The sequence below is a fragment of the Streptopelia decaocto genome, assembly GCF_964273445.1.
Source record: "Streptopelia decaocto genome assembly, contig: HAP1_SCAFFOLD_2316, whole genome shotgun sequence".
Taxonomy (NCBI): domain Eukaryota; kingdom Metazoa; phylum Chordata; class Aves; order Columbiformes; family Columbidae; genus Streptopelia; species Streptopelia decaocto.
In genome coordinates, this window is record NW_028116278.1 from 1 (window position 1) to 15,270 (window position 15,270).

General features: G+C 67.9%; 1 protein-coding gene and 1 long non-coding RNA gene across 2 annotated transcripts; both read left to right on the forward strand.

The window, feature by feature from the left end:
• The first annotated feature begins 5,235 nt into the window (after nucleotides 1–5,235).
• On the forward strand, nucleotides 5,236–6,432 carry LOC309452276. The gene is made up of 2 exons (XR_014186501.1): nucleotides 5,236–5,981; nucleotides 6,026–6,432. It is a non-coding gene; the product is annotated as an uncharacterized lncRNA (long non-coding RNA).
• Nucleotides 6,433–8,055: 1,623 nt separating this feature from the next.
• LOC309452275 (protein PRRC2A-like) lies at nucleotides 8,056–15,146 on the forward strand (the record flags this gene model as incomplete). Its single annotated transcript, XM_082076934.1, has 8 exons — nucleotides 8,056–8,189; nucleotides 11,421–11,596; nucleotides 12,432–12,534; nucleotides 12,607–12,667; nucleotides 12,764–12,907; nucleotides 14,036–14,148; nucleotides 14,879–14,943; nucleotides 15,025–15,146. Coding segments are annotated over exons 2-8 (772 nt in total), but the record flags the coding sequence as incomplete, so codon positions are not given.
• Between the last annotated feature and the right edge of the window lie 124 nt (nucleotides 15,147–15,270).

A 15,270-nucleotide genomic window follows, 5' to 3' on the forward strand; every position in this document is an offset into this window, starting at 1 on the left:
GGGGGGGCGGGAGGGACCCAGGCGTCCGGGGGGGGGGCGGGAGGGACCCAGGCGTCCGGGGGGAAGGGGTCGGGAGGGACCCAGGCGTCCGGGGGGAAGGGGTCAGGAGGGACCCAGGTGTCCGGGAGGGGGGGGTCGGGAGGGACCCAGGCGTCCGGGGGGGGGGGGGCAGGAGGGACCCAGGCGTCCGGGGTGGGGGGGCAGGGAGGGACCCAGGCGTCCGAGGGGGGTCAAGAGGGACCCAGGCGTCCGGGAGGGGGGGTCAGGAGGGACCCAGGCGTCCGGGGGGGTCGGGTCGGGAGGGACCCAGGCGTCCGGGGGGGGCGGTCGGGAGGGACCCAGGCGTCCGGGGCGGGGGGGGGACGGGAGGGGGGGGGGGAGGGGAGGGGGGGAGCCCAAACCTCGCAGAAAAACTCGTTCCCGCGGAGGCCGCAGAACCAGGAGATCCAGGAAACCTCCTCGGAGCTGCTCATGGTGCCGGGGCTGGGGGGAAACGAGCCCCAACGGGGAAATGAGACCCGGGGGGGCAACGAGACCGGGGGGGAGGGGGGAATGAGCCCCAATGGGGGTAAATGACCCCCGGGGGGTGCAAATGAGACCCCCACACACCCCCCCCGCACTCCTGGGTCCTCCGGACCCCCCCGGACCCCCCAAAATTGCCGCCCCCCCCCCGGTCTCACCGCGGCTCTCGGAGCGATGCGGGCCCGATCCCGCCCGCTCCGCGCAAGCGCCGCCGCGGGGGGCGCTGGGAAAGGGGAGGCCACGCCCTAAACCACGCCCACTTTGTTCCAAACCACGCCCCCTCCTCACTAATCCGCGCCCACTCTTCCCCAAACCACGCCCCTTTGGCTAAAACACGCCCCTCTCGCTAAACCACGCCCCCTCGCGGGCTCCGCCGCGCCGCTGCAAAGCCCCGCCCCTCCGCTTCCGCCCGCGCTTGACGCCGCTTCCGGCCGCGCTCGGCGCCGCTTCCGCCCGGCGCCGCTATGGGACTTACCGGGAAAACCCCAACCCCGGGACCCAGGCGTCTGGTGACCTTTGACCTTTGTCGCCAATAGCTGGTGACCCCCCCCCACACACACACCGGGGAACAGGGGGGGGTTGGGGGGCGCTTATGGGGCTGGGGGGGTCACTTGGGGGGTCAGTTATGGGTCAGTTTGGGGGCTGGGGGGTCAGTTATGGGGCTGGGGGGGTCAGTTTTGGGTCTGGGGGTCACTTGGGGGGTCAGTTATGGGGCTGGGGGGGTCAGTTATGGGGCTGGGGGTCACCTGGGGGGTCAGTTATGGGGCTGGGGGGGTCAGTTCTGGGTCTGGGGGTCACTTGGGGGGTCAGTTTGGGGGCTGGGGGGTCAGTTATGGGGCTGGGGGGGTCAGTTATAGAGTGAGGGGGGATTTTAGGACCCAGGGGGGACCTTTGGGGACAGTTTGGGGGGTCTGGGGGGTTTTAGGACCCAGGGGGAACCTTTGGGGGGGATTTTAGGACAGTTGTGGGTCTGGGGGTCACCTGGGGGGTCAGTTATGGGTCTGGGGGTCACTTGGGGGGTCAGTTTTAGGTCGGGGGGTCTCTGGGGGGGTCAGTTATGGGGCTGGGGGGGTCAGTTATGGGGCTGGGGGGGTCAATTATAGGGTGAGGGGGGTCAGCTGTGGGTCTGGGGTCTCAGTTCTGGGTCCGGGGGTCACGTGGGGCCGATCACCCCCCCGGGTCCCCCCCCCGCACTTTCGGGTCCCCCCCCCCCTTTCCGCAGTTTCCAGTCTCCCGGTTCCGTTTTTCGGGGCCCCCCCCGCCCACATCCGCCCCCTCCCCCCTCCCCCGCCAGTTCCCGACTCAGCCGCGTGAATCACGGCGGGGGGGGTGGGGGCTCCCCGGACGCCTGGGTCCCTCCCGGGGGGGTGGGGGCTCCCCGGACGCCTGGGTCCCTCCGGGGGGGTGGGGGTTCCCCGGACGCCTGGGTCCCTCCGGGGGGGTGGGGGCGGGGGTTCCCCGGACGCCTGGGTCCCATAAAGGCGCGCGCTGCCGGGGGGCGGCAGCGATGGGCGCGTGCTCCCCCCCGCGCTCTCGGCGGCCGCCGCTGTCACCGTCGCGCTCGGCGTCACCGTCACCGTGGCCCTGGGGGTCATTTGGGTCACCGTCCCCGCGGTACGGACCCGTCCGTCTGTCCGTCTGTCTGTCTGTCCCGGGTGCCCCCCGTGTCCCCCTGTCTGTCCTCATGTCCCCCCATAACCCCCTGTCTGTCCCCATGTCTGTCCCATGTCCCCCCGTGTGCCCCCATGTCCCTCTGTCTGTCCCCGTACCCCCCCATATCCCCCCGTCTGTCCCCGTGTCCCCCCGTATCCGCCCGTGTCCCTCTGTCTGTCCCGTGTCCCTCTGTCTGTCCCCATGTCCCCCCGTGTCCCTCTGTCTGTCCCATGTCCACCTGTCTGTCCCCCTATCCCCCCATATCCCCCATGTCCCTCCGTCTGTCCCCATGTCCCCCCATGTCCCCATGTCCCCCCATGTCCCCCCATGTCCCTCTGTCTGTCCCCACGTCCCCTGTCTGTCCCTATGACGCCCATGTCCCCCCATGTCCCCGTCTGTCCTCGTGTCCTCCTGTCTGTCCCCATATCCCCGTGTCCCCCCATGTCCCCCCGTGTCCCTCTGTCTGTCCCCATATCCCCCCGTCTGTCCCCCTGTCTGTCCCCATGTCCCTGTGTCCCCCCATGTCCCCCCGTGTCCCTCTGTCTGTCCCCATGTCCCCCTGTGTCCCCCCGTCTGTCCCATGTCCCTCTGTCTGTCCCATGTCCCCCCTGTGTCCCCCCGTCTGTCCCATGTCCCTCTGTCTGTCCCATGTCCCCCCGTGTCCTCAATGTCCCCATGTCCCAGTGACCCCGACTCCTGTCCCCATGTCCCCCCGTGTCCGTTTGTCCCTCTGACCCATTTTCCCCCCCAGGACCCCACGGACGCCCCGACGGTGACACCAGCGCCACTGGGTGAGTCACCCGAGACCCCATGTCCCCCCGTGTCCCCCCGTGTCCCCCCGTGTCCCCATGTCCCCCATGTCCCCATGTCCCATGTCCCCATGTCCCATGTCCCCCCATGTCCCCATGTCCCCCATGTCCCCATGTCCCCCATATCCCCCTGATGTCCCCAATGCCCCCCATGTCCCCCTGTCCCCATGTCCCCATGTCCCCCATATCCCCCCAATGTCCCCCTGTCCCCATGTCCCCATGTCCCCCATATCCCCCCGATGTCCCCCTGTCCCATGTCCCCATGTCCCCATGTCCCCTGTCCCCATGTCCCATGTCCCATGTCCCCCTGTCCCCCTGTCCCCCTGTCCCCCTGTCCCCCTGTCCCCATGTCCCCTGTCCCCATGTCCCCATGTCCCCTGTCCCATGTCCCCATGTCCCCATGTCCCCTGTCCCCATGTCCCCTGTCCCCATGTCCCATGTCCCATGTCCCCCTGTCCCCCTGTCCCCCTGTCCCCTGTCCCCATGTCCCATGTCCCCATGTCCCCCTGTCCCCATGTCCCCCTGTCCCCATGTCCCCTGTCCCCCTGTCCCCTGTCCCCATGTCCCCATGTCCCCATGTCCCCCATATCCCCCCGATGTCCCCATGTCCCATGTCCCCTGTCCCCCTGTCCCCCTGTCCCCATGTCCCATGTCCCATGTCCATCCGCAGTGGGGCAGCCGGGGCGGCTGGAGCTGCTGCAGGCGCCGCGTGGGGACAAACCGGCTGCGCATGTCGTGGGTGAGTGACAGACGGACACGGGGACAGACGGGGGGGACAGACAGAGGGACATGGGGACGGGACTCGGGGTCACTGGGGGCACTAGGACCCCAGGGGTCACTGGGACATGGGGGGACATGGGGGGCACTGGGGACATGGGGGGCACTGGGGATATGGGGGGCACTGGGATATGGAGGGACATGGGGACATGAGTTGGGGTCACTGGGGGGGCTCTGGGACCCTGGGGGTCACTGGGACATGGGGGGGACATGGGGACGTTGGCAGACAGGGGGACATTGGGGGATATGGGGACAGTGGGACATGGGGGGGGCTCTAGGACCCTGGGGACACCTGGGGGTTATTCGGGGTCATGGGGACATTGTGGGGACAGGGGGGATATGGGGACATTGGGGGGACATTGGGGGACAGGGGGGATATGGGGACATTGGGGGGATATGGGGGGACTTTAGGACCCTGGGGACACCTGGGGGTTATTTGGGGTCACTGGGGGGTTTGGGACCCTGGGGGTTATTTGGGGTCACTGGGGGTTTGGGACCCTGGGGGTTATTTGGGGTCACGGGGGGGGGTTTGGGACCCCTGGGGGTTGTTTGGGGTCACTGGGGGGTTTGGGACCCTGGGGTTATTTGGGGTCACTGGGGGTTTGGGACCCTGGGGGTTATTTGGGGTCACTGGGGGGGTTTAGGACCCTGGGGGTTATTTGGGGTCACTGGGGGGGGTTTAGGACCCTGGGGGTTATTTGGGGTCACTGGGGGGGGTTTGGGACCCTGGGGGTTATTTGGGGTCACTGGGGGTTTGGGACCCTGGGGGTTATTTGGGGTCACTGGGGGGGTTTAGGACCCTGGGGGTTATTTGGGGTCACTGGGGGGGTTTGGGACCCTGGGGGTTATTTGGGGTCACTGGGGGGGGGACTTTAGGACCCTGGGGTTTCCCATCCAGCCCCACGTGGCCCCGGGGGCTCCCCCAGCTCCCCCCCCTCGTTAACCCCCATTAACCCCCGTTAACCCGTTAACCCCCGCCGTCCCGCAGCCTCGGCGTCCCCGTCGGGGGGTTCCCTGCGCTGGGACTCGTCGGTGGCTCCGGCGCTGATGCGCAACGGCGTCCGTCTGTCCGGCAACCGGCTGGTGGTGCCGCGCGACGGGCTCTACTTCGTCTACGCCGCCGCCGCCTTCCAGGGGGGGCCCTGCCCCCCCCCGCGCCCCCCCCGGCCCCCCCCTGCGCCTCTGGGTGTCGCGCTTCTCGCAGGAATATCCACGGGACGTGCCGCTGCTCCGCGCCGCGCGCTCCGTCTGCCGGGGGGGGCGGCGCCGGCGCCCCCTCAGTAGGGACCAGAGTGAACACGGCGTCTGGTTCGAGTCGCTCTACCAAGGCGCCGTTTTCCAGCTGCGCCGCGGGGACCAGCTGGCGGCCACGGCCACGGCCGGGGAGTTCCTGGACCTGCACGGCGGGGGGGGGGCGTATTTTGGGGTGGTGGGGGTGGATTGAGGGGGGAGGGGTGGGGGGGGGCGGGGGGGGGGGTGGGGAGGGGGCAGAGTGAAGTGGAGCGGGAGGAAAAGGTGGTTTGGGGGTCAGTAGGGACCAGAGTGAACAAGGTTAATGGTGGTGGAATTGGGGTGGTCAGTAGGGACCAGAGTGAACAGGAATGAAAGCAAAAGGTGGTTTGGGGGGTCAGTAGGGACCAGAGTGAACAGGCAGGGCCAGAAGACATGGAGCCATCAGTAGGGACCAGAGTGAACAAGGTTAACGGTTGTGAGATTGGGGTGGTCAGTAGGGACCAGAGTGAACAGGAATGAAAGGAAAAGGTGGTTTGGGGGGGTCAGTAGGGACCAGAGTGAACAAGTATAAATGCTGTGAGATTGGAGGGTCAGTAGGGACCAGAGTGAACAAGTATAATGGTGGTGAAATTGGGGTGTCAGTAGGGACCAGAGTGAACAAGGTTAATGGTTGTGAGATTGACATGACCAGTAGGGACCAGAGTGAACAAGTGTAACGGTGGTGAAATTGGGGTGATCAGTAGGGACCAGAGTGAACAGGAACAGGAGCAAAAGGTGGTTTTTGGGGGGTCAGTAGGGACCAGAGTGAATAAGTGTGATGGTGGTGAGATTGGGGTGGTCAGTAGGGACCAGAGTGAACAGCAGGAATGGGACAACAAAGTGATTTTGGGGGTGGTCAGTAGGGACCAGAGTGAACAGGCAGGGCCAGAGAGGCCTCAGTGGGGCCAGGAGACATGGAGCCATCAGTAGGGACCAGAGTGAACAGGAGTGGAAGCAAAAGGTGGGTTTTGGGGGGTCAGTAGGGACCAGAGTGAACAAGGTTAACGGTTGTGAGATTGGGGTGGTCAGTAGGGACCAGAGTGAACAGGAATGGAAGCAAAAGGTGGTTTGGGGGGGTCAGTAGGGACCAGAGTGAACAGGCAGGGCCAGAAGACATGGAGCCATCAGTAGGGACCAGAGTGAACAAGGTTAATAATTGTGGGATTGGGGTGGTCAGTAGGGACCAGAGTGAACAGCAGCAATAGGAGCATAAAACCCTGAGATTTGGGGCCGTCAGTAGGGACCAGAGTGAACGGCGACCGGGGGCGTTATTTATTGCGCTATTTATGTATTTTTGGGGCGGAACGCGGCGGTTTCGGGGCCGGCGGGTAATTTATTCCGGTTTTTATTTATTGTCGGGGCGGAAAAACCTCAATAAAACGGAAACTTTGGGGAAGTTTTGGGGCGTTTCGGCCGTTACGGGCGGGGGAGGAAGCGGCCCGGACGCCGGGGTCCCTCCCGGACGCCTGGGTCCCCTCTGGGCTCCCCCCGCCCCCGGGGGGAAGTTTGGGGGGAAAGCCCAGGGGGATCCCGAGGAGTTTCGGGGGACCCAGGAGTTCGGGAGGGACCCAGGAGTCCGGGAGGGACCCAGGAGTTCGGGAGGGGACCCAGGCATTCGGGGGGACCCAGGCGTTCCGGGAGGACCCAGGAGTGCCCCAAGGGACCCAGGAGTTCGGGGGGGACCCAGGAGTTCAGGAGGGACCCAGGAGTTCGGGAGGGACCCAGGAGTTCGGGGGGGACCCAGGAGTTCGGGAGGGACCCAGGAGTCCGGAGGGGGACCCAGGAGTTCGGGAGGGACCCAGGAGTTCGGGGGGGACCCAGGAGTCCGGGGGGGACCCAGGAGTTCGGGGGGGACCCAGGAGTTCGGGAGGGACCAGGAGTTCGGGAGGGGACCCAGGAGTTCGGGAGGGGACCCAGGAGTTCGGGGGGGACCCAGGAGTTCGGGAGGGACCCAGGCGTCCTGGCCCCACATCTGGGTCACCCGTGGGCGCTGCCGGGAAGTTGGGGGGTGGGGGGGGCGCTGCGCTATGGGGCCCGGACGCCTGGGTCCCCTGTGGGGGGGGGCCCGGACGCCTGGGTCCCTTTGGTTCTCGGCAGAGCTCCCCACATCCTCCCCCCCCCCCCCGGTACCTGGAAGGCCCAAAAACGGGGCGCGGGGGGGCGGGGAGCGAAACGGGGACCCAGGCGTTCGGGGAAGGACCCAGGCGTCCGGGGTGTGTGTGGGGGGGGGGGGAGGTGCGCGCAGCCGCCGTTGCCATGGGAACGGGGGGCGGGGCCGGTTGCTACGGGAGCCCGGCGGTTGCCACGGGAGCACGGTTGCCATGGCGACCGCCGGCGGAGGCGGTGCCAAATCCCCGCCCGTCCAATCCGAAAGCGGCGCCCGCTCCGATTGGCCGGGAGCGGAATGACGTTCCGGGAGGGCGGGGCCGCGCCGCGGGCCGCTCCACCCTGCGGAATGGGGGGGGGGAACCCCCCCCCCCGTCACTATGGTCGCGTCCGCAGCGCACGGGGCAACGGGGGCGTGTCCTCGCGGCGCCGCGCACCAATGAGAACGCGGGGTGGGCGTGCTCTCGCCTCCCCGCCCACCAATCAGCGTGCGGTGCGCGCCGGCCACGCCCCCTCGCTCGGCCGTTGGCGCAGGCGCGCGGGGCCCCAGCGGCCGTTGACGCGCTGAGGGGGGAAACCCGGCGGGACGGGCCTGGGCGGGGGGGGCGGACGGAATCCGCCTCCATCCGCCGCCCGCCGGCCCCGGCCGGCCCCGCTGCGGCCGCATCCGGTGAGCGCGGAGCCCGCCCGGGGCGGCCAGGTGGGTATCGAGGCGGGGGGCGGCGGCTCCGAGCGGCGGCGGCCCCGGATTCCCACCCCCCCCCCAGCCGTGTTCACCTCACCCGCCGCCATCTTGGCAGCGGCGGCCTCCTGCCCCCCCCGGTTCACCCCCCGGTTCACCCCCCGGTTCACCCCCCGGTTCCCCCCCCGGTTCCCCCCCGGCCCGTCCCCGGTTCATCCCGCCCCGTGTCCCCAGGAGGGGCGGCCGGCGCCGATGCGGCGCGATGAGCGATCGGCCGGCGGCGCGGGGCAGGGACGGCCGGCGCTACGCCTGCCTGAGCCTCAGTGAGAGCTACCGCGGGCGGCCGCTGGAGCCGCCGCGGCCCAACGGTGAGAGCGGCGCCGGGATCCCCCCGACCGGGCGGGCAGCGGGACACCCCCCGCGGTGGGGGAGGGGCTGGGGGGGCCACACGGGGGAGCTGGGGGGGGTGCAGGACCCAGGGGAGCCTGGGGATAAATGTGGGGGTTCTGGGGGGCATTAGGACCCAGGGGGGCTCTGGGGGGGCTTTAGGACCCAGGGGAGCTGGGGGATGAGTGTGGGGGCTCTGGGGGAGCTTTAGACCCTGGAGGCTCCAGGAGGGGCTTTAGGACCCTGGGGAGTTTGGGGATGAATGTGGGGGTTCTGGGGGGCATTAGGACCCAGGGGCTCTGGGGGTTTAGGACGTGAGGGGGGTTTTAGGACCCAGGGGGGCTTGGGGGTAAATGTGGGGGCTCTAGGGGGCATTAGGACCCAGGGGGGCTCTGGGGGGTTTAGGACCTGAGGGGGGGTTGGGGGTAAATGTGGGGACCCTGGGGGGCTTTAGGACCCTGGAGGCTTTTCTGGGGGGGTTTAGGACCCTGGGGGCTCTGGGGGGGGTTTTAGCACCCAGGGGGAGCTTGGAGGTAAATGTGGGGGTTCTGGGGGGGCATTAGGACCCGGGAGGCTCTGGGGGGGTTTGGGACCTGAGGGGGGTTTTAGGACCCAGGGGAGCTTGGGGGTAAATGTGGGGGCTCTGGGGGGGGCATTAGGACCCAGGGGGCTCTGGGGGGGGTTTAGGACCCAGGGGAGCGTGGGGATAAATGTGGGGGCCCTGGGGGGGGCTTTAGGACCCTGGAGAGCTGGGGCATGAATGTGGGGACCCTGGGGGTCTTTAGGACCTGAGGGGGGGTTTTAGGACCCAGGGGGTGGCTGGGGATAAATTTGGGGCTCTGGGGGGGCCTTAGGACCCAGGGGGGGCTCTGGGGGGGGGTTTAGGACCCAGGGGGGCTTGGGGATAAATGTGGGGATCCTGGGGGGGCATTAGGATCCAGGGGGGCTTGGGGATAAGTGTGGGGGCTCTGGGGGGTTTTAGGACCTGGAGGAGCTTGGGGATAAATGTGGGGGCCCTGGTGGGGGTGGGTAGGACCTGAGGGGGATTTTAGGACCCAGGGGGAGGTTGGGGGTAAATGTGGGGGTTCTGGGGGGGCTTTAGGACCCAGGGGGCTCTGGGGGGGTTTAGGACCTGAGGGGGCTTTAGGACCCAGGGGGACTTGGGGGTAAATGTGGGGACCCTGGGGGGGCTTTTAGGACCCAGGGAGGCCCTGGGGGGCTTTAGGACCCAGGAGAGCTGGGGGATGAATGTGGGGGCTCTGGGAGGGGGGGGCGTGTAGGACCTGGGGGGCTTGGGGATGAATGTGGGGCCTCTGGGGGGCATTAGGACCCAGGGGGGCTCTGGGGGGTTTAGGACCTGAGGGGGGGTTGGGGGTAAATGTGGGGACCTGGGGGGGCTTTAGGACCCTGGAGGCTTTTCTGGGGGGGGTTTAGGACCCCTGGGTGCTCTGGGGGGGTTTTAGGACCCAGGGGGAGCTTGGAGGTAAATGTGGGGGTTCTGGGGGCATTAGGACCCAGGGGGCTCTGGGGGGGTTTAGGACCCAGGGGAGCTGGGGGATAAATGTGGGGGCCCTGGGGGGGCTTTAGGACCTGAGGGGCGTTTTAGGACCCAGGGGGTGGCTGGGGATAAATTTGGGGGCTCTGGGGGGGCCTTAGGACCCAGGGGGGGCTTGGGGATAAATGTGGCGGTTCTGGGGCAGCATTAGGACCCAGGGGCTCTGGGGGGGGTTTAGGACCCAGGGGAGCTTGGGGATAAATGTGGGGATCCTGAGGGGGGGGCTTTAGGACCCAGGGGGGGCTCTGGGGGGGCTTTAGGACCCCGGAGAGCTTGGGGGTAAATGTGGGGGCTCTGGGGGGGGCATTAGGACCCAGGGGGGCTCTGGGGGTGCAGGACCCTGGGGAGTTTGGGGATGAATGTGGGGGCTCTGGGGGGCATTAGGACCCAGGGGGGCTCTGGGGGGCTTTAGGACCCTGGGGAGTTTGGGGATGAATGTGGGGGCTCTGGGGGGCATTAGGACCCAGGGGGGCTCTGGGGGGCTTTAGGACCCTGGGGAGTTTGGGGATGAATGTGGGGGTTCTGGGGGGGCATTAGGACCCAGGGGCTCTGGGGGGTTTAGGACCTGAGGGGGGGGGTTAGGACCCTGGATGCTCTGGGGGGGTTTTAGGACCCAGGGGAGCTTGGGGATACATTTGGGGACCCTTGGAGGGGCTTTAGGACCAGGGAGGCCCTGGGGGGCTCTGGGGGGGGCAATAGGACCCAGGGGGGCTCTGGGGGGGTGTTTTAGGACCTGAGGGGGGGGTTTAGGACCCAGGGGAACTTGGGGATAAACGTGGGGGCCCTGGTGGGGCTTTAGGACCCTGGAGGCTCTTCTGGGGGGGGTTTAGGACCCTGGGTGCTCTGGGGGGGCTTTAGGACCCTGGAGAGCTGGGGGATACATTTGGGGGCTCTGGGGGGGGCGTTAGGACCCAGGGGAGCTTGGGGATAAATGTGGGGGTGCTGGGGGGGGCATTAGGACCCAGGGAGGCCCTGGGGTGTTTGGGACCTGAGGGGGGTTTTAGGACCCAGGGGGAGGTTGGGGATAAATTTGGGGGTTTCTGGGGGGGCATTAGGACCCAGGGGGACTCTGGGGGGGGGTTTAGGACCCAGGGGAGCTTGGGGATAAATGGGGGGGCTCTGAAGGGGCATTAGGACCCAGGGGGACTCTGGGGGGTTTTAGGAACCTGGGGAAGGTGTGTGGGGGGTGGATCTATGGGGGGATTTTGGGCCCCCCCAAATAATTAGAGCTGGTGGGGGGGGTCATGGGGTTAAAGAGCCTTGGCGGGGGTGGGGGGGGTGGTTTTATGGAGGGGATTTGGCCCCCCCAAATAAATTAGAGCTGGGGGGGGTCATGGGGTTAAAGAACCTGGGGAAGGGGGGGTGGTTCTAGGGGGGGATTTTGGGCCCCCCCAAATAAATTAAAGTGGGGGGGGCGGTTATGGGATTAAAGAGTCTGTGGACGATGAGGGGTTGTTCTATGGGGGATATTGGGGCCCCCCGAGCACTGACGGGGGGTGAAGGGGGCGCCCCCTGACCCCCCCTGCCCGCAGCCCCCCCCCCGGCATGGGCTGCAGAGCCTGGGCAAGGTGGGGGTGGTTCTATGGGGGGGATTTTGGGGTCCCCCGAGCACTGACGGGGGTGAAGGGGGCGCCCCCTGACCCCCCCCTGCCCGCAGCCCCCCCCCGGCATGGGCTGCAGAGCCTGGGCAAGGTGGCCGCGCGGCGCATGCCCCCCCCCCGCCAACCTGCCCAGCCTGAAGGCCGAGAACAGGGGCAACGACCCCAACGTGGCGCTGGTGCCGCGCGACGGCTCGGGATGGGCCAGCCGGCAGGAGCCCCCCGAGCACAGGAGGTGACCCCCCAAAACCCCCCTGAACCCCCAAGACCCCCCTGAACCCAGCTGACCCCCCCAGGACCCTCCTGAACCCCCAAAACCCACCTGAACCCCCCCCCGCACCCTCCTGACCCCCAAAACCCCCCGAACCCTCCTGAACCCCCCCCCCCAAAACCCCCTGAACCTCCCAAACCCACCCAACCCCCCCCAGGACCCACCTGAACCCCCCCCTGCACCCTCCTGAACCCCCAAACCCCCCCCGAACCCTCCTGAACCCCCCCCCCCCAAAACCCTCCTGAACCCCCCAAACCCACCCAACCCCCCCTGGACCCACCTGAACCCCCCAGGACTCTCCTGACCCCCCAAAACCCTCCTGAACCCCCCCAGGACTCTCCCAAACCCCGAAACCCCCCTGACCCCCCCTCCAGGACTCTCCTGAAGCCCCAAAACCCCCCAGGACCCTCCTGGACCCCTGCAGGGTCCTAAACCCCCCCCCAGTGACCCCAAATAACCCCCAGGTGTCCCCAGGGTCCTAAAGCCCACCCATATTCCCATGTCCCCGTATCCCCCCATCTCCCCCATGTCCCCCCAACACCCCCCTGTCCCCAGTGACCCCCCCAGGGCCCCAGAGCCCCCCCGGTGACCCCAAATAACCCCCAGGGTCCCAGACTCCCCCATGATCCCAAATAACCCCCAGTGACCCCCAATAACCCCTATGGTCCCGTGACCCCCAATACCCCCCATGGTCCCAGACCCCCCAGTGACCCCAAATAACCCCCAGGGTCCCAAACCCCCCAGTGACCCCAAATAACCCCCAGGGTCCTAACCCCCCCTGTCCCCCCCCCGTTTGCAGTTCCGAGCCCTCCGCCCCTCCCCCGCCGCCGTCGCCGTCGCCGCCGGATTCGCAGACGCCTGCGGGCGCCCCCGCGACCAAACGGGGCCCCGCGACCCCCGAGGTGGGTGCTGACCCCCAAAACCCCCCTGTGACCCCCCGTTTCACCCCTAACCCCCCTTTTCCCCCCCCGCAGACCCCCCCCACGCCAAGCGCAGCAAAGTCCTGGGCGCAAACCAGCGCTACCCCCGGCGATGGTAAAACCCCCCCACCCCGTATTGTGCGCCCCACACCTCGGGGACCCCCCCGGCCGGGTGGGGGTCCCTCACCCCCCCCCCGTGTGCCCCCCCCAGGCGCGCGGGGCCCGATCCTGCCGGCGCGATTCTCGCGGGAGGAGTTTCCCAGCCTGGGGGCGGCCGGCGAGCGGGGGAGGGGCGGCCCCGCGCGGGACGCTGCCGGCGCGTCGTCTGGGCGCGCACCGAGCCCCCGCCCCCCCGGTGAGACCCGGGGGGGACCCACGGGTGGGGGGGCTCTATGGATTGGGGGGGGCACCGGGGAGTGGGGGTGCTGGGAGTGGGACGCTGCTGGCGCGTCGTCTGGGTGAGACCCCGCACATGGGGGGGGGACCGGGGAGTGGGGGGGGGACCCACAGATGGGGGGCACCGGGGATTGGGGGGGACACCGGGGAGTGGGGGTGTCCCATGGATTGGGGACACCAAGGAGTGGGGGTGTGCCATGGATTTGGGGCCCCCAGGGATTGGGCCCCCCCAGGGAGTGGGGTTGTCCTGTGGATTGGGGGGCAGCAGGGCTTGGGGGACACCAGGGATTGGGGGGCAGCAGGGAGTGGGGGTGCCCCATGGATTGGGGGGGACACTATGGATTGGGGGGCACCAGGGATTGGGGGTGTCACATGGATTGGGGGGGTACCAGGGATTTGGGGGTGCCCCATGGACTGGGGGTGCCCCAGGGATTGGGGGGGCCTCATGGCTTAGGGGGGGCACCATGGAGTGGGGGTGTCCTATGGATTGGGGAGGCCCTATGGATTGGGGAGGCCCTATGGATTGGGGGTGTCCCAGGGAGTGGGGGTGTCACATGGATTGGGGGGGACACCATGGATTGGGGGTGCCCCATGGATTGGGGGTGCCTCATGGATTGGGGGGGCCCCGTGGATTGGGGGTCACCAGGGAGTGGGGGGACACCATGGATTGGGGGGACACCATGGATTGGGGGGACACGAGGGAGTGGGGGGGCCCTATGGATTGGGGGGGCCCTATGGATTGGGGGGGCCCTATGGATTGGGGGTGTCCCAGGGATTGGGGGTGTCCCAGGGATTGGGGGTGTCCCCGGGATTGGGGGGGCACCATAGATTGGGGAGCACCAGGGAGTGGGGCTGCCCTATGGATTGGGGGGGCCCTATGGATTGGGGGGTGCCCCATGGATTGGGAGGGACACTGGTTGGGGGGCGCTCTATGGTTTGGGGGCGTCCCATAGATTGGGAGCATCCCATGGATTGGGGGGGATACTATGGGTTGGGGGCTGCCCCATGGATTGGGGGGGACACCATGGATTGGGGGCGCCCCCCGGGTCGGGGCTGCCCCACAGAACCCCCCCGTCCTGGTTCCCAGGGGGCGGCTGGCGGGACGCGCGCGGGGCCGAGGACGCGCCGCCCGAATCCGGGGGGCTCAACCCCCCCGGCCCCCCCCACTTTCCCCCGTACCGCGGGGTGATGCCGCCCTTCGTGAGTACTGACCCCCCCGTGACCCCCAGGGTCCCAAACCCCCCCCCCCAGTGACCCCAAATAACCCCCAGGGTCCTAAACCCCCCCCCAGTGACCCCAAATAACCCCCAGGGTCCTAAACCCCCCCCCAGTGACCCCAAATAACCCCCAGGGTCCCAAACCCCCCCCCAGTGACCCCAAATAACCCCCAGGGTCCCAAACCCCCCAGTGACCCCAAATAACCCCCAGCGTCCCAAACCCCCCCCCAGTGACCCCAAATAACCCCCAGCGTCCCAAACCCCCCCCAGTGACCCCAAATAACCCCCAGGGTCCTAAATCCCCAGTGACCCCAAATAACCCCCAGGGTCCTAAACCCCCCCAGTGACCCCAAATAACCCCCAGGGTCCCAAACCCCCCCCAGTGACCCCAAATAACCCCCAGGGTCCTAAACCCCCCCCCAATGACCCCAAATAACCCCCAGGGTCCCAGAGCCCCCCCAGTGACCCCAAATAACCGCCAGGGTCCCAAACCCCCCCCAGTGACCCCAAATAACCCCCAGGGTCCTAAACCCCCAGTGACCCCAAATAACCCCCAGGGTCCCAAACCCCCCCAGTGACCCCAAATAACCCCCAGGGTCCTAAACCCCCCCAGTGACCCCAAATAACCCCAAGTCACCCCCATGTCCTCCCCGGGGGGTTCCCCCATAATTACAGACCCCCCCCTTTTAATTTGTGCCCCCCCCCCCCCATAGATGTACCCCCCGTATTTGCCGTTCCCCCCGCCCTACGGGACCTATCGCTACCCTGACGCGCAGAGGTGAGTTTGGGGGGGTTTTGGGGGGGTTTTTGGGGGGTTTTTGGGGGTTTTGGGGTCACTGACGCCCCCCCCCCCCTGCAGGTTCCCGCGGGCGCGCGGCCCCCAGGCCCCCCCGCCCCCCCCCGGCCGCCCCCCCGTGTTGAAACAGGACGAGCTGAAGGAGTTTGACGAGCTGGACCAGGAGAACGACGAGGGCTGGGCCGGTGAGGGGGGGTTGGGGGTTCGGGGGGGGTTTGGGGTTCAGGGGGGGTGAGGTTGGGGGGGGTTGGGGTTCGAGGGGGGTTTGGAGGAGTTTGGGGGTTCAGGGGTTTGGGGGGGTTTTGGGGG